Raw genomic sequence first — 18,518 nt, 5'->3', positions numbered from 1 at the left:
CGGGAGAGCTACGATTGATCCCAGGAACGCGGTTCTGAAGAGGAAGTGCGATCCTGAGATGATGACGGGTGCCTCTAAGGATACTTTCAAGCAGATTCCTGGCAAGATTATGTTCGGGAATGGAGTGTCATGGACTTGCCTAATTTCACTGGATCTGAGGAGAAACAAGAGGAAGGAGTACGTGTTGGAGAGGATGACGGTTCAGCCAGAGCTTCTTGAGTTACTCCATGATCTCCCTGTATCTGCCGGACTTGCAATCCGGAGAGATATTCGGGGAGTGGAGGAGTTTTACTCCTTGATTGCTGGTGAAGAAGTAAGGTTAGAGAGAGGTTTTGTTGATCTTACGTCTCTAGCCGTTCTAGCCAGGTATAAGTTCCAGTCAAGGAACATGACAGCAATGGGAGTGCAGGTGATTGGAACCCTACTGAACAAGAATGTTTCTACAGGAGATGACTGGTGGGGAGAGAGGTGGCAGCTGATTCCAGAGTCCCTGAAATGTTACGCGTTAGGGGATATCCAGTTCGGGTTCATGACCTACAATATCCCGGCAGGATTGTTGCTGAGAGATGTTTTCCCGGACCCTGAGATATTGTGCAAGTACATGAAATGCAACCAGAAGGAGGCGGCGGACTGGTTCCTGGAGTTCCTGATGGTGTCGCTGGAAGGAGTGGAGTACCACCAGAAGGCAGAGGAGGAAGCTGAGACAAGGGAGGAGATGGTTCTTTCTCTGAGGTATAGGAATGAGAGGGAGAAGTTGTGTGAGTTCTCTCCTCCTTTGATCAGGTTATGGACTCAGATCTTAGGGAAGTGGCCTGCTCCTACTTCTGGAGGATGTCAGTATCTACTGGAGGCGAGGGAGTGGTTTTTGGTCCAGATGGAGGTCCTGGCCCAGGTTGGTTATACTTGGTCCAAGGGAAGGAGGTTGGAGCCCCCTGGGAGAGAGGAGAAGGAGTATGCTAGGTTTGGACTGGAGCTTGAAGAGCTGGAGAAGCAAGTTTGGTCGAAACCTGTGGAGAGTGTCAGAGGCTTGGAGAGGCCGAAGGGGTTGAAGATCCCGTTGTTGGTATTGGACATGGAGAAGGTAAAGAGTAAGGAGATAGGGGAGAAGTGTACGAGGATAGGGAGATGCCAGAGATGGTCTCTTTTGGAGTGGGCCAGGATGAACCCTCAGGACCTGTACAAGTTCTTTGAGAGGATGGAGAAGAATGTAGGTTTCCAGCAATTCTATGGAGGCCTGTACGATGCCATGCGGCTATGTTACCGAAGGGTCATGGACAAGCAGGCTCCAGTGGTGGAGGTTACGGAGAAGAGGCTGAAGCTTGCAGTACTCCAGTCGCTGGAAGAGGAGTCTGAGGGTTTGAGGAAGTGCGAGGAGGAGTTGAGAGTGAGAAGGATGAGAGTTGATCGGTTGACCAAGCTCTCAGAAGATTGGGAGTATGAGGAGCGAACTCGGTGGAGAGAAGAAGTTCCTCTACCCAATCCCAAGGTGAGGTCTGGTGTGAAGCAGAAGAAGAGCTCTAAGCCGGGGAAGCTGAAGAGGTTGAGGATGAGGAGCTCAAGGGAGAGTGTGGTTGAGTCTAATGCTGAGGAGCCGGTTGGCCTCTCTCCGTCCCAGCCTTCTCCTGGTTCATCCAGAGGTAGGAGTGGGTTCGGAGAGAGTGTCTCCGGGCCTCTGCAGGAGGATGGATCTGAGGAGGTGGTGATGTTGGATGAGGAGGATGATGTGTTCTTGGAGGCTGAGGAGGGGAGGACAGAGAAGGTTGCATCTCCTAAGAGGATGAGCGCAGCTTTGAGGTTCTCCAGGAGGGTTGTGGAGCGAACCCCCACCTATGATGAGATGATTGAGGGATCGGCTAGGGTTTCGCTACTGGAGGAGATGGATCTAGAGTTGGATGTTCCCTGGGAGGACAGGATGTTTTAAACCATGTGTGGTTAAGTGAATCCAATCTCTGAAAAGATCCCAGTGTTTGTATTTCAGGTCTAGTTTAGTTGCCAGGAGTTCAGGTCGCGGGGTGCAGAAGAACTTTTTCGTTTGCTCTTAGCTGGGCGAGTGTTACGCGAGCCATGCTCCGTGTATGAAGTCTATTTTATGCCCCTGTGAATTTCTGAGTTCTCCCTGCGGATCTGTACAGAACGTATTGTGAAAAACTAGTTTTAGAAGCTGTTTACAGGCTGACTACGCAGGCGCAGGATTTCTCGCGTGGGAGTGAACAGTTTCTGTATTAGTATATGTTTATTTGTCTTGCAAGTGTAAGAAATTATAATGTAAGAAAAATTCTAGGATCACTGCGGTAATTATTTCTTATATATATGTATGTTTATCGTTTGATTATATTATGATTGGTATTTATAAATGTGTTTGTTGGTTCCTTGCCACAGTTTTTTAATGCCTGAGTGGATTATTTGTTGTATTCGTATGATTTATCACTCAAAGCTTTTTCTGTGGGTTTATTAAACTTATTTAGATTGAAGACTCAGAGAAATAAACGTTCGGAACCTTATTATCATCCTTTTGTTATGGAGAGCGTTGAGAGAAGGAAGTCTTACAATCCGGTCTTGAGAAATACCACACGGTATATATATTAGGTCTTTAGGGAAATCGCTAAGTAGCGAAACAGAACCCTTAATTTAAGAACAATCACCATTTAGAAATCTAAATTAAAGAACAAAACTTTTTTGTGGCAGCACACATGACCTTAGAGCTTGAAATTTAAGACAGGCTATTGTCATGAAACCCGGTGTCGCAACCCGGGTTTAGTAAATGGGTTAAGTCAATTTTGTAGAAACAACATTTTTGTTCGTAAATTTATTTCATATGATTAGACAAATGCATTGACCCCAAAAAAAGTAACTCGTAAGTTTTATTCAACAATACTCTCTTAAATTCACTGCTCTGCAGGGAAGGTTTAAGGCTGGTTGAAATTGAAAAATGTTGTCCCGAAAAAATGTCAATTTTAACGATTTTTGAAAATCAATTAGTAAAAAATAAAATAAATAAATAAATTTAGTAGAGCCTAAAAGAATTAAAATTACAATTGTTTAGATAGAAACTCCTAAAACAGTAATTAACAATGAAGTAGTCCTTCAAAAGTCGTTAATATAAAAATTCTATTTTCTGCTAAACCATTTATTTGTTTTAAAAATAGACCAATTCACAGGAATAACTTTGAATACATACAAGGTAAGCCACTAAGTATGGGATTTTAGTGATGATCTGAAACTAGTTTATGCAACGATCTCAAGATTGGATTAAAAGGATTGTAAACGTAATTTCAAATTAACCTCCAACTTGTGGGTTGGACATTTCTTGGTTCAGAGTCAATGGAGAAATTAACGATTTTTAATTATGTAGAAAACTAACCTTATTTAGATCAGATACAGGTTTCAAAGGTACTGTTCTTAATCGGGAGTGCTCTTATGTTCTGATATATAAAGGGTCCTTTAACCTTTTCAGTATTCAAGTGGCGTACTCATTGATTTGATATAATGAGAAACAATGTATTCAGTTGCAGGAAATTATTAATTTGATTCATTACAGTAGTGTTACCGTTTAAAAGTGTTCGAAGTTAAGGAAAATGTAAAGCCTGAAACTGACATGAATAACTCTACATAATATAGGAAAAAATAGGGTTTCCAACGTAATAGATAATATTCTCTTACGCGTAATTACCTGCAGTTACGCGTAATAATTGTCATTTCGTGTAATTTCGCAGGATGACGCATAATTGGGGAAATATTCATTTCGCAAAATTACGGCGTAATTTCGCCTAATTTCTACAAGATAATTTCGCGAAATTTCGTAATGATTACGCGTAATAAGGGAAGCTATAATTACGCGTAATTGCGGTGTAATTTCACATAATTTCTTCAATGTAATTTCGCGTAATTTTGTAATGATTACGCGTAATAAGCGAAACTATAATTACGCGTAATTACGGCGTAATTTTGCGTTATTTCTACAAGGGAATTTCTTGAAATTTTGTATTAATTATGCGTAATTAGCAAAACTTCAATTTCTCGAAATTACGCCGTAATTTCTAAAATCGTCAAAATATGTTTGACTTGGTTAACACGTACACGTACACGTACTTTCTGAGAATTAATATGTACTTTATTTACTATGGAATTGTTTCGTATTACGTAATTTCGCGTAATTACGCATTAATTACGCGAAACTATACTTTCTTTCGTAAACGTAATAAACGCGTAATTACCCGCTTTGCTTCTGCGTAAGTGAAAGAAAGTGTTACGCATAATTACGCGTAACGAAATTATGACTGGAAACCCTAGGAAAAAATCGTAGATACAGATAGATTGCGCATAAGACGACATTTTTCATCTTGAAAGATATAAATGTACAGAGATGTTTTAAAGATATTCCTATTATATAGATTAACTAGGTCGGTTGTGAACATTGACTGTTCTTATGTCAATGAGTACTTGTGGTGTACATGAGTTCTGTATTGATTTCTTTAGAATGACCGGTTTCAAACTACTCTCACTATATAAACTGTGTTTTCTTTAATTCTTTATTCATTTGGTGTTACTTGGTGTTTAACTGAAATAGATTGAAGTATTAAAGCAACAATTTAACATTGATAAGAACAATTTTTATAATGATTTCATATAATTACTTACACTAATGTCATCTATTGAGAAAGAAATCAAAGTAAGTTTACATCAGCGTCCATGGTTGGTTTAAGCCTTACTGAAGCTATACTTAGGATCCAGGCATACATATGTGCGTGCGCGTAGCAATTTGAAATGTACATATTCTATATAGTAAAATGGGAATAGATCAAATGCCTAATTTCAAAACAAGTTCTGTATAGAGAAATTTAAGTTAGTTTAGTTCTTCTCATGTCCTTCTTCAGTTCTCGTCAATATAATTATATTGCTCAGTGAAATATTGTTGTTTAAATAGTTCCATTCCCGGAGTTATTTTATGAAATCCATTAAAACACCAAACCACCCCGCTTATCATTGAAGGTCACTTTGACCCCTAGAAGTATGAGTTCGCGGACTGTACAATTCTTGGTGATTTTGCGTACATAAGCTATCTATGTTTATTTATTTATCTATGGAAAAAATGTATTTACAGTATAAAAATAGAACAGATAAGGTTTGATACTATTGATTTGAATAAAGCACAAGCTCTTTGGCAGACTCTCCGCCTTTATTCCACCTCACATGACATGAACCTTCCTCTTTTTGGTTCTTCGTAACGACTGGCAAATCCTATTTCCTGCTCCTTCGTGGATCAAGCCTATTGGCTTGAATTCAAATAGAACTCCAGGATCAACTGTAGCTTGGTTTTCAACGAGTTGAAAAACGTGTTAAAAGCATGTTTTCTAGGTTGGCTAATAAGCTGCCATGCTTATAGGCCAGACAACTTGCAATCTGAGCTTAGCTCCAGTTTCGTATGAGGACTGAAGGGGTTACATCAATAGAACTATCCAAAATGAGCTTAGCTTCAAGTCCGTATTAGAACTGAAAGGGTTACATCAATGAACCTATCCTTATTCCAAGCTATTGAGCTCATACTGGTTACAGTAGTCTCTCATGTTTCATCCTTCGTTAGTTATGTACACTGTACATTGTACAGGTGGGGGATGAGAATGTACAGGTTTATTGTCCATGTGGGAGATGAGTATGTACTGCTTGGTTCAACTAGTAATGGAACAATATTGTACAGGTGGGGAATGAGTATGTACTGCTTGGTACAACTAGCATTGGAACTATATTGTACAGGTGTATTGTACAGGTGGGGGGATGAGTATGTACTTCTTGGTACAACTAGCCATGAGACTATATTGTACAGTTGGGATATGAGTATGTACTGCTCGGTACAACTAGCCGTGGAATTATATTGTACTTGTGTATTGTACAGGTGGGGGATGAGTATGTACTTCTTGGTACAACTAGCGATGAAACTATATTGTACTTGTGTATTGTACAGGTGGGGAATGAGTATGTACTGCTTGGTACAACTAGCCGTGGAACTATATTGTACAGGTGTATTGTACAGGTGGGGGATGAGTATGTACTTCTTAGTACAACTAGCCATGAAACTATATTGTACAAGTGGGGGATGAGTATGTACTGCTCGGTACAACTAGCCGTGGAATTATATTGTACTTGTGTATTGTACAGGTACAGGTGGGGGATGAGTATGTACTTCTTGGTACAACTAGCCATGAAACTATATTGTACTTGTGTATTGTACAGGTGGGGGATGAGTAAGTACTTCTTGGTATAACTAGCCATGGAACTATATTGTACTTGTGTATTGTACAGGTGGGGGATGAGTATGTACTGCTCGGTACAACTAGCCGTGGAACTGGCAAGATTGCAAACTGTGGAGGGGTGGATAACCCAACTCATTACGTCAGGTTAATTAAACAAATTATTCAGTGTTAGATAGATAAAGTTTATTGCTTATAAAATACATGTATCTGTGTACAGAACGAGTTTACAATTACAAATTGATAATTATATTAACAGTACAAGTATAAAACAATTAGGTGGAAAATAGCTCTTGGCTGTTTTGATTATTTTGTCCACCTAATTTTAATAATGATAAAAAACATTTCAATTAAATAGATTTAAAAAGAACTATAAGAGATCAGGGTGTGATTTTATCTTATGCAAATTAGTTTATACATTTATTAGAATAACTAGAGTTTAAAGTAATTTTCTGACATGTACACAACAAATTTAAAAGCATATTAAAACATATCTAATTAGTTTTACAATAGCAATTCGGTTTATAACACATTGTAATGTAATTTTCAAAAAGAGAAATGTTTAGAAAACTTCAAGGTTTTCTAAGTCTCATAAACCTTGCTGAGTCTCCTCACCCGAGGGAGGTAATCCTCTGGTGATAAAATAATTCCAAGATTGAATTGAGTCTTCTGCAGTGTTGCCAACCAGGGGATTTTTTTTTGTTTTTGTTTGGAAATCCGTGGAATTTCTAATTCCCTGGGGAATGGGGAATTTCAAATTTTATTACTGCATATGTTCAGTACTATAATGGGGAATTATATATATTCACTACTATAAAAAATGGAGAATTTTAGTTGTAATGGGGAATTTTCAAGTCAGAAATTTGGAATTATCTTTACTGGGAGTTGGCAACACTGGACTCTTCTGTCTTTAATATAGTCATTATAATTTACTTACTGATTCTCCGGGTAATCATAAATATAAGGAAACTGACAGTATAAATTCCATAAAATGGTCTCTAAAGTATCTTATCTGTTGTGGCCGGGTAACCCTGTGATTGATGATTATCAAATATTGAAATAAAATTCAGTATTTTTTACACTCAGACAAACATGTAACTTAAGAGGATTGAAAATATAAAATGTTTCTATATTGTTTATTTAGGATTAAGGATATGGTTCCTTGGTTATTAAACTATATTGACGAAGAAGATCTTTGCTTTAAAGATTAAATCCAAAAATCTGTTAATGTTAGATGAGAAATATATTTATGAATAAAGTTTTAACTGGTTTACAAAACATGTTTTTCTTCAAGTCCCTCTCAAGGGTCTTAAAATTTCTTGGTTAGGTATACTATAGTTTTACTTATAATAGATGATGGTGGTTCCTTTATATTTTCTTCCAGAGTCAAAATTTAGCATTATAGGGTAACAATGTGTAACAAAAACAAATGTAGTCTAAATTATGTATTCTAATTATTAGTTTTTTACACTGTGTCAAATTTTAGTCCTAGTCAGAGCTTTAAGCAAAAAGAAACGACCTAAAAACGGACCCAAAAATGGCCCAAAATCGATGCAAAAACAATGCAAAAACGAACGTTATTGAACTTTAATTTTTTTGCAAAGTTTAAGAAAATCAAAATTTAACATAATACAGTTTTGAAATCTTCGATGTATTATTATTTTTTCTCTCAAAACTATCTTAAACAATAAACACAATTCCCACAAAAGACGCACTAAAAGAAATAAAACGGTGATTTGAGTTGGGTCTTAACATCGAGAGAGATTTCATAGATGAAAAAAAAACATAAATATAGGGCACATCATAAACAGGGCAATTTATATACAGTTTCCTATGGTTATTTCGTGAAAGGATTACTAGGGGCGTTCATTTAACAGTGATCCAGGGAATCCAGGGTGTTCCCATGATCATTTTTCTAGAGGTGTTCCTTTAACAGTTAAGGAGGGGGGGGGGTTCTTAAACAATTTATTTACTATAAGAGCTGGCCTTTAACAGTTTGCCAAAGGCGTTCCATAAACAGTGTGCTAGGGTTGTCCCTAAGACTGTTAGGGGGGTTCATTAAAAAGTTTGCTTTGGACGTTATTTGAAACAGTCTGTCACGAGTGTTCTTTTGACAGTTTTCAAGGGGGGTTCATTTAACGGTTTGCTACGGCGTTTCTTTATCTGCTAGCGAAAGGCATTTCTTAAACAGTTGGCTAAAGGGGTTCCTTAAAGGGACTGTGAGCGTAATTCATGGGTACTGTAGTAGGGTTAGGTAGTCATACAATTCTAGTGATTCTAGCTTCTGTACCTTGCCTACGTCAGAACCCGGTACAAGACACAGAGGATAGGGCACTGGTCCTAGAGCTGTCTTGGGATAAGTTCAATTCGTTAGTCCGGTTCTAGCTATGATTTAGCTGCGACTTCCTAGCTTAGCTATGATTTTCTTTTCGTTAGTCCAAAATCAGGGCAAGATTGAAGCTTAGGTTAGATCTGAAGTCGGAGCTAAATCGTAGCTAAATACCAGGTGATGGAAATCACACCTGAGGTTGGATTTAGCTTCGACTTCAAAGCTAAATCACAGCAAATGGGAACAAACTATTCGCCATTTTTAGGCATTCACCATGATTTTGGGTACAAATAAGCAGCAAATAAAACTACTAAAATTGCAAAACATGAAAATAGAGACCAGAAATAATATGCCAAGTTGCATTTTTTATTCTTTGTTAAAAATACGCACTTTGAACTCCGTTACAATCTCCCCCCCTTAAAACAATTTTTATGAAAAGAATCAGAAAAAACATATTTGAAAATTTTGAAGCTGGGAAGAATAGAAGACAAAGTTTAAAAAAACTTGTAAAGCTTAGTTTAATTTTATCCTCTTATTTTGTTGTCATGGCCTAATTATATTAGCCGATTCCTATCTTCAGGAACCAACAAGTTTTATTTAAGAGTTTATATCCCAACAGAGCAATTATCTGAATTTTTGGAAACCCACTTTCTTTTGCCAAACAAATTTCAAACCATAATCCTGCTTTGCTGTCTGTCAACAGTTGTTTTTGCACAATTGTAAAATAACAATCATTAGAGATAATGTTGCGGTATACATAATAAGCTTTATTAAGGGGTGCCACCCATGTATACAAGTTGGATTTTGTTCCAATAAGCATGGACATACCAAGAAAGAAATGAGTATTTCTCCACCCCCCTTCAACCATATTGAAGGAAGTGAATCAACTCCTAAATAAACTCTAAAATTGGTATTTCAAATGTGCTCATTTCAATTATAATTAGACGGGTGTGACAGCAGGCGGAATCTCTGGTATGTAATGATGGAGCAGGATAACGGGAACACGAACTCGAACTTAAATCTTCAACAGGTTCAAAAAGATCTGCAGGTCAGGGGTATAACAAGAGTTAAACAGGCGGTAGGCAAACAGGCTTAAACAACGATAGGTAACTGGGAACAAGTTCGCGCCCCACCATTTGTTAAACCTTAGGTCTAACTAAATGATGCATGGTGGGGGTTTTAAAAATGTTTATTGGTAAAAACTTGTTACGGAATATATGGGAGCGTTATTAAATACATTTTAACTATTCATAAAAGCACAAATATCAATTCTTAAAGAATCTGTTACATTCGTTTGTGAATTTTACAAAAAGGAGTTTTAGTTTATGTAAACACCCAGCAAAGTTCCCATATACAGAAATAATTGATTCCAACCATGATCTGACATTCTTTGTTAAAAATACGCACTTTGTACTCCGTTACACTATCTATCTATATATTTTTATTAGTCTATCCATCTATCTAATTTATCAATCAATTTACAATTTTAAGGTCAAAAATCAAAGACGACTTTTAAAGGGGTCGAGAAAATATCAATGACCCACAAAATTTTATTTTTTTGCTGTCAGTTAGGAAGGCCAGCTGTCATCAAATCATAGTCAGAGCAGCTTAGATTGGATTCATAAAACAAATTACTTGTACTTTGACTAGATCTGAAATCATACTAAATCCAACCTCAAAATTTTGACTTATGAATGAGCTTTGACTATGATCTGAAATCTAACCTTGTAGCTATGATCTCAAATCATAGTCAGAGTCAAAGCAAGTTACAGCTCGACAAACAAATCGGGCTATAGTTGTGATTGGCATTAAAGGGACTGTGAGCGTAATTACAAGTGACCCCCAATACAAAGATTTCGAAAAAATTGAGACTATGAAGAAACTAAACAAAATAATATTTCCTAACAAAAATAATGATATCCACAAAACCCCATTCGTGAAACCCGGGTCTCAAAACTGGTTTCCATAACGATACCCTGTCTTAAGTTTTGGGCTCAGTGGTTTTCAAGATATGTAAACCAAGTTCTCTTTTTACTCTTTTTACTTTTTAATGTTGTATATCTAGCATTGCTTGTAGGATCCTTAAAATTATGCTTACAGTTCCTTGGAACATGTTACATTAGGTGTTCCTTAAACAGTTTTAGGGCGTTCCTCAAAAAGTTTACAAGTTAATATCTATACTTATATATTTAAAACAAAAACTATTTCTAGACAATTTGAATTTAGGCTAAATTAAAAAAAATCCAGGTTTAACAATAAGATATATTAATAACAATAATAATATATTATCAAATATTTTGAAAACTTAATTACATAATACAAATTACAATTTAAATTAGTTAAATAAGACTGGTTTGATCATTGTTCATGAACAAAAAAATAGCATTTATTAAAAAGCTTATTAATTATTAATTTATTTATGTTACCACTTGATTTTTCAGAATAAAAATGTAAAATTGCAAATTTTAAATTTTGTTTTGTTTTTAAACAAATGCTCAACTGTGTATGAAGAATGTAAAATTCTCAATTTGTTTGTTTCTAAATGCATGGAGGTTTAATGCAATAATTTAATACATTTTACCACTTAATATAAACAATGGTGAATTCCTTGAATGCAACTTTTCACCCCCACCCCCCATGATGTAATTTCGTGTAATTTCTTTAACATAATTTCGCGAAATTTTGTAATGATTAGGCGTAATAAGCGAAACTATAATTATGTGTAATTACGGCGTAATTTTGCGTAATTTCTACAACGTAATTTTGCGAAATTTTGTAATGATTATGCCTAATAAGCGAAACTATAATTACGCGTAATTTCACGTAATTTCTACAAAGTAGTTTTGCGAAATTTTGTAATAATTACATCTATGAAATTTTGAAGTTTTGACTTTTAATTTAAATAAAGCAACTAACTTACAAGGAAAATAATGTCACGCAAGTTGAATCAGAAATTTATTTATATCAAAAAATACATAATTTATAAATTTTCAATTTTCGATGACTTGTTAATATTTCAACCTACTTTCTTAAGTTTACCTTCCTTGTTTGAAAAAAAAAATATAAAATCGTCAAAATATGTTTGACATGGTTGTTGCCAGCATATCCTTACACATACTTTCCCACTATAATTATTTCTGAGAATTAATATGTACTTTATTTATTACGGAATTGTTTCGCATTACGTAATTTCGCGTAATTACGCATTAAATCCGCGAAACTAGACTTTCTTTGTAAATGTAATAAACTCGTAATTATGGGTAATGCTCCTTCGTAAGTGAAAGAAAGTGTTAGGCGTAATTACGCTTAATGTAATTACAACTGGAAACCCTACTCTTAAGATGTAACTGATTATTGGGAGAAACTGAAGTGACAACGTTGTTGTAACTGTTTTAACAGTTTTAACAGTTCTAGGAGCATCCAGTGCTATAAAGACAATATTTTTATAGTACATTGGAAAACATGCGGAGTATCTAACCTTATCATACAACCTTGATTTTAACAAGTAGAATCTGTAATATATGAAATATGAATTTTGAACACAGCATTCAGACTAATGCGCCAACTACTGGAGTAAGAAGATCTGAACACACACCACACACAGGAACATGCTTCGTTAAATTGTACTTAATAATCCGCATCTCCTGATTACATCAAAACATTATAAGATATTTAGTGAAACAAATTCTGAGGGCGGAATTAATAAGTAGTGAGAAGCTTAGTAGTTCAACTAAGTTGGCATAGTTGGCACTTTCCCTATTGTGCTACTGGGATTAGAAACACTGAAAAATCAGAACAAAATCTGTCATGTGCATTAAATCCCAACTCTGAACATAATCGACATTTACGTTGAACTAAATTTCAAATTAGATATTTGGAGAAAATAGGTTAAAAGATTAAGTAGACTTAATTTTCTTACCTATATCTATAGAAAATTTATTTTAGAAAGCTTGTGAAAAAACAAAATTAATTAGACTTTATATGGTTTACACCCTGGGTATACATAAGCTGTCAACAGAAACAATAACTCATGAGGGTGAACACATAAAAAACATAATTTATTGTTTTGTTTTCCTTGGCGCTGCACTTTCCACATAGTAATCTTCCGCAGTGCCTGCAGTGATGCTTCTTTGTTGTTAAACCAAAATAAAAAATGTAAAATTAAAACTGAGAGATTAAAGTATTGTACAATATTTTTTTCAATTAAAGTGACTAATTCTGAAACACTTTCTTTAATTCATCAAATCTATTTCTAAAATATGTAATATCATTATTAAGGCTAAAAGTACTTTAGAAAATAGTTTTTAAATTGCATTTCTGAAAAATAAATACCCCTGTAAACTCAATTAGTTGTATTAGCTTTCTATATTTACCAGGGGTTCACCTATTTCTTGCATTATCAAACTACCATTACCCTAAGAAACGCCATACAATGAATTTCTTGAAGTTTCTTATTTTGATCAGAGCTGTACCAGTTAGTCAGGATGAATCAGGAAAATGGAAGTTTAACTGGATATCCTGGCGTGCCCTAGTTTCCTTCTCTATCTGGAGCTTTATACCAATTCTACTGCTCACTTTCAACTTTATTCAGGCGGGGGTCATTAGTTTGAATTATGGAACAAAAATCAATAAACTATTATTTTTCTATATCAAAATTGACCAGGACACAAAGAGATATATGTCAAATAAAGATTCCTGTTTTAAATTTTAACCTAAAATCTGCTATACACAAATCAGCAGTTACAAAACTTCTAGTATCTAGTGTTAAAGCTGAAATAACTGATCAAATACTTCCAAGAAAATTATAACTTTAATTATTTTTTTTACAAGTGTTTCATAATTTATTTTTTATTATTTTTATAAAACAAATGGTATGAGACATGGTTAATAATTTTGAATGTTCATCTTCTTTTTTCTTTCTCTGTCTTGCACATTTGCAGGTTCTCTTTTTCTTGCTTCTCTTTGCCCATCCATTTATGGAGCTGTTTTTCTAAGAATGTTTACTAAAGGCTGTCTTTGCGCCAATAAAAGTCAGTGCATGATCACTCTTTCATTAAATAGATGTCCCCCTCTCTGATTTTTTGTTTGTTTTGCTGATTTGTAAGTGCTGCCTCAGCTCTTCAAATTCTGTGCTTGCATTTGCTAGGAAACCCCTTCTCACACTTCAAGTTAGTTTCTATTTACAGCAAGGGAGCAATAGCTTCCCTGCTTTAAACTATACATTTTTCTTTCCTAAAAAAGGAGGGTTGCCGTTCCAAGGAAAGATAATCAAGTGACTTGACGAGAGGTAATTTTGATGTAGGATCCAACAAAGAAATGTCCTTGAGTCTCATTTCACTGTGTGTGAGAAGGTTAGATGGTAGGTAGAGGTTTGTAGGAGTGGTGTATGTGAAATGTTTTGTTAAAAAATGCTTCATTTGTCCAAATGCTATACTGTTTCCTAGTACAGCGGAATTCCTTTACAGGTAGTATCCCATTTAGTATGCCCGCTGGATGCAGAATACAGAGTTCCCTTTTTGTCAGTTGTGAAGCAGGGTCCTTCCAGAAAGGACTTTCTGATTGCTAAGTGGAGTGGATATAAAACTGGATTAGTTTAGAACACATAAGCTCTTTGTTATTCCTATTTATTCACTTAGTACCCCAACCATGGTAACTGTTTTAAGAAAGAATGCTAGCTTATTGAGCATGCGGTTTAGGGCTGCTTTGTCTTCCCTCCCTCCTATGTTTAGACATCTTTCTCAGCGTCCACTGCAATAAGTGCAAAGAGCTTTCAGAGCAGAGCTCTGCTCACTGAGGCTATTATAAAATAAGATTTAGAAAAACAATTTAACTTCACATATTATAAGGAAACCATTGAAGCCATTTTCTTAAATTCAATTTTAATGACCCTTGCACTCAGGTCAAAATGGACCCAAGCTCTCCAACAATTGCTTTAGGTTCTGTATATGGAATATCTTACAATTCCCTTACAATAAATATAATTATTATGGCCCTCATCCAAATTCCTCTAATGGCAAAGATGGTTGAAAAGTCAAATGTAGATCCAAACAGAACAAGATACACCAAACTTTATCTTGTTTTATTACAGATTCTTAGTTCCGTCCTCCTTCTAGTAGTTTATGTTTATCAAAGAAGAGAAAGGAGTATATATCGAATTATTTATTTTGCTCTGGCATATCTTGGAGTAACTGCATTGAATACTTTTCTACTCTTAGTGATAAATGCCATTTGCAATTCCTTCATTGAAGAAACCAAGCAGGCTCAGAAATTGTCAGAGGTTTGTAGTTTGATTACTGAATCCTCCCAACTTGTATTTAAGCTAAGGAGTATCAAGACTGCATTTAATCCACTACTTTTTATCATGCTACCCTTAAATGTTGTTATGTCTCTTGTTCTTTCATACACTTGCTATACTCATCTTGTGGATGAACAATATTTGGAGTTTATCATTAAATTTTGTATGCTGGCTGGGATAGCTTTAAATGTGTTTTATTATACCTATTTCTGTAATATTACTCATCAGGCACTATCCAACAACAATGACAAGCTGAGGTAGATAAATTTAAACAATGAACTCTTATTAAAAAATAGAGGGCAAATATTTATCAATATTTTTCACAATAAATGGACATTTTGATGGTACCAGTTAAAAGAGTTTCTTGTGAGACACATTCTCTAACAAGTGTGATCTCCAAACCCTTAGTAGATATAAGAAATCTGTGCTTGTTTTCTGACAGCTGTAAGTTTATTTCCAGAAAAACTGCTGGAACAATTTCTTTTCTTTAATAATAGATGTTTTTTATTATCAATACTTCTTATGTTCAGAAAAGTAGCACTCAACAGTTGTGGGGAAGATAAAAATGATTTACTAATAGGTAAAAACAACAAAGTAAAAATATAAATATATTTAATATTTTAATTTTAGTTTTAGCCATGATAGAGGCAGAGGGACCGTTTACAGCTTATGACTACTTCGAAGTAAACAATTCATCCTTTATGTCAATCATCAGTCAGACCATTGGATATCTAATTATCATGATAACTTTGAAGTAAATCAGGGTTGCCAACCTTAGTTTTTTCTTATCTTTTTGGTGTATTTTTAGCCCTGAGCAGGGTAAGATTTTTTCACATGGTCACAACCTAGTGTTTTAAAAGACCACAAGATTTAGGTGTTTTTCTTCTTATTTTTAGATTTTAGACAAGAAAATTATGAATCACATGATTTTCACAGAACAAACATGTTTATTAATTCTGGATTTATGAAATGAATAAAAGTATTATTAGAGTTGTCTGTTTTTTTATTGACAAGTTGGTATCTTTATATTCCAGGTGGTTGGCAACCTTAAAGTAAATTAGAATTTCTATACGGCAATATTATAGCAATACCTTTAAAGTAAATTATAATATCTATATAACAATACCAAATTGATTTTTTTGAATAAAGTATATTATTATTCTTTTAGGTCTCACTTCAACTTTTGTAATTTAGTGTGATGCACCATAATCATAATCACGATGTTTAATAAGTGTTCACATATTGTTCACTTAATAAATAAATAAATTACTATTATTAATTATAACTGTTTACCAAAGGTTTTAACCTCACAGCGGCGGTTACATTAAGAAAATTACATTTAACTGCCACAAAACTCAAGAACAAAAGATATAAATGTATTTTACATTTTCATCTTGTAACCAAAGTTTATTCACCAACACCAACATTTTAAAACATTCTTTATTCTGCTTAACTCCTAAAAAAAATATAAAAGAAAAATAATGAAATATTATACCTTAGTTTGACATTATTAGCAAAGATCACCATCCCCTTGCCAAGGCTCTGTTCCAAGCACGTCAAGCAATCTACAAAAGCAAGATTTAGTTAGTCTGAGAGCCAATTTTAAGATTTGAGCCATGGCTCAAACATGGTTGGTTCCACTTTAAATTGTATTCAGTGTTTCCAGATTTGAGTCAGCACTCCATTGAAACCAGTTTTTGCTGGTTCAGCAAGGATGTTTAAATTCTTTAAATTCAGCCTCCAGAAGGAAATTAAAAAAAAAAAATTAAAAATACATAAAATTACACTGACCAATGGCCATGTGTCAAAAGATTAGAAATACCCACGATTCTCTACCCCTTTAATTAAAACATAAATTAAATTGAAGCAGTCTGATGTCAGACTGTATGACCAGGCAGAACAGTCCAAACCAAGACCTCAAAGGTTGCCCTGCTCTGATATAATAATGTAAACCAGTTGTGCATGTACTTAAGTAATTTTTATTTTGAATCAGATGTTATCATTATCACTAAAGTTGAACAGTCTAAGTCAAGGACAACAGGTTGGGCCATACAATTTTATTTTGTTTAAAATTATTGCATGAAAAGATTTCTTTTGGAAAGTAAAGACTAGAAGAGATAGACTAAAGACCCATATAAATGTCATCTTCGGGCGTATTTAAGGGATGGGGGTGGGCTCATCCCCCTTTTGCATCAGTGAAATATATGCTTTATGGGGGGTTTGGGCCTCTCCCCCCCCTAAAAAGAAAAAGAAAGGTAAGCCCTTCCTGGGAAAAAAACCTGAATCCGCCTCTCTTAACATCTTTAAAACTTTATGTCTAGTTCTTAACCACTCTTAAATCTGTCAAAATACTAAAGACCAAAAGATATACTTCAATTCAAAAACTGGCCCATTTAGACTTCTAACAGAGTTTTTCATTCTACTTAGTTTCAGATTTTCATTTAAAACTTTAATTCTCCAGAAAAATTTTACTTTTCAAAATAGAGTGACAATTTAGGAGGGAAGTCAGGATTCTTATTCAAAATTTCAGTTTTTACTTTTCTAGGATCTTTTTTTTTAGATAACTAAGTCCTTTCCCAATAACCTGGTCAACAATATTATCATATTTAGAGACAATTTCTTTTAGTTTTTCATTCGGTTCTTTTAATCTTCCCCTTTTAATGATATCCAGGATTTCGATTTTCTGTCATTTGATGAAGAGTTTTAACTAGTGAGTAATATATCCAGCAACATAGTCTGTACCCAGCTAACATAAAGACCGACGGCGGTTATACCGCCTCGTTCTACGACAAACTTCGCTGGAGTTGGGCGGAGCTCCGATCACCTGGTTCGATGTCGGTCTTGGCGGTATAGTAAAAGGATCACACCCAGATCTGTCGTATGTACGAAATCCTACATGCGACAGCGCACAAATGAACTCCAAAATCTACACTTTGACATCGGTGCTTTGGAGTATATACTACAGCGATGACTTCTTCACCAAAATCTACATTCGATATCGGAGAGGTATACACCGATATCAATATACTATATCGGAAAAAATGTCACCGAATTCAACATACTACATCGTAGACTTTCTCACCGAATTGTCAGCGTACTACTACCATACTCAGGGGTGACTACAGGATTTTTTCATGGGGGGTGGGGGAGCCCCTTTTTCTAAAAACTATGATGTTAAAGTTAAGTCAAGTTTAAAAATCCTATAATCCCCCCTGAGTATGAAAGAAGTATGCTGTATACGCCCCTGCATACTGCCTAGTGCCTACAAAAATAAAAAATGGTTTAAAAGTAACAAAATGTATTTTTGTGCTTGAAAAATCTGTGATAACAATAATTTTCATAACAAGAATGAATATAAAAATATGCTGGCAAAAACATGATTATTTTAATTCCGCCTGTTTACAAAAATATATGCAGATAATTGAATTGTGCATGTTTACAAGAATATTTGCAAATAATTGAATTATGCAGGTTTACAAGAATATATGCAAATAATTGAATTATGCAGGTTTACAAGAATATATGCAAATTGTTAAATTATGCATGTTTACAAGAATATAACAAATAGTTGAAATCTGCGTGGTTACAAGAATATATGCAAATAGTTGAATTGTGCAGGTTTACAAGAATATATGCAAATAGTTGAATT

The 18,518-nt window shown here is 34.9% G+C and overlaps 1 protein-coding gene and 2 long non-coding RNA genes across 3 annotated transcripts in view; 2 read left to right on the top strand and 1 right to left on the bottom strand.

Moving 5' to 3' along the window:
• Positions 1-5,071: 5,071 nt before the first annotated feature.
• On the top strand, positions 5,072-7,523 carry LOC111706114 (uncharacterized). Its single transcript, XR_002766159.1, has 2 exons — positions 5,072-6,392; positions 7,390-7,523. It is a non-coding gene; the product is annotated as an uncharacterized LOC111706114 (long non-coding RNA).
• A 5,956-nt stretch (positions 7,524-13,479) lies between these two features.
• LOC111706113 (uncharacterized) lies at positions 13,480-15,903 on the top strand. The gene is made up of 3 exons (XM_023478889.1): positions 13,480-15,126; positions 15,400-15,449; positions 15,500-15,903. The coding sequence occupies exons 1-3, from the start codon at positions 14,480-14,482 to the stop codon at positions 15,625-15,627; spliced, it is 825 nt and encodes a 274-aa protein (XP_023334657.1). The 5' UTR covers positions 13,480-14,479; the 3' UTR covers positions 15,628-15,903.
• Positions 15,904-16,123: 220 nt separating this feature from the next.
• Positions 16,124-18,518, bottom strand: part of LOC111706112 (uncharacterized) — a 4,967-nt gene continuing 2,572 nt past the window's right edge. Inside the window, exon 3 of the long non-coding RNA XR_002766158.1 lies at positions 16,124-16,434. This is a non-coding gene — a long non-coding RNA (uncharacterized LOC111706112). The remainder of the gene's footprint in view (positions 16,435-18,518) is intronic.

Source organism: Eurytemora carolleeae, unplaced genomic scaffold (assembly GCF_000591075.1).
Source record: "Eurytemora carolleeae unplaced genomic scaffold, Eaff_2.0 scaffold707, whole genome shotgun sequence".
NCBI lineage: Eukaryota > Metazoa > Arthropoda > Copepoda > Calanoida > Temoridae > Eurytemora > Eurytemora carolleeae.
This window is presented reverse-complemented; position numbering and strand designations above follow the sequence as displayed.

Bases quoted from the DNA above. Each gene is read 5' to 3' on its own strand.
- LOC111706113 (XM_023478889.1), top strand. From the start codon at position 14,480: ATGGACCCAAGCTCTCCAACAATTGCTTTAGGTTCTGTATATGGAATA. The intron at 15,127-15,399 runs GTAGATAAATTT...TCTTATGTTCAG, and splicing joins AACAACAATGACAAGCTGAG to AAAAGTAGCACTCAACAGTT. The intron at 15,450-15,499 runs GTAAAAACAACA...TTTTAATTTTAG, and splicing joins TAAAAATGATTTACTAATAG to TTTTAGCCATGATAGAGGCA.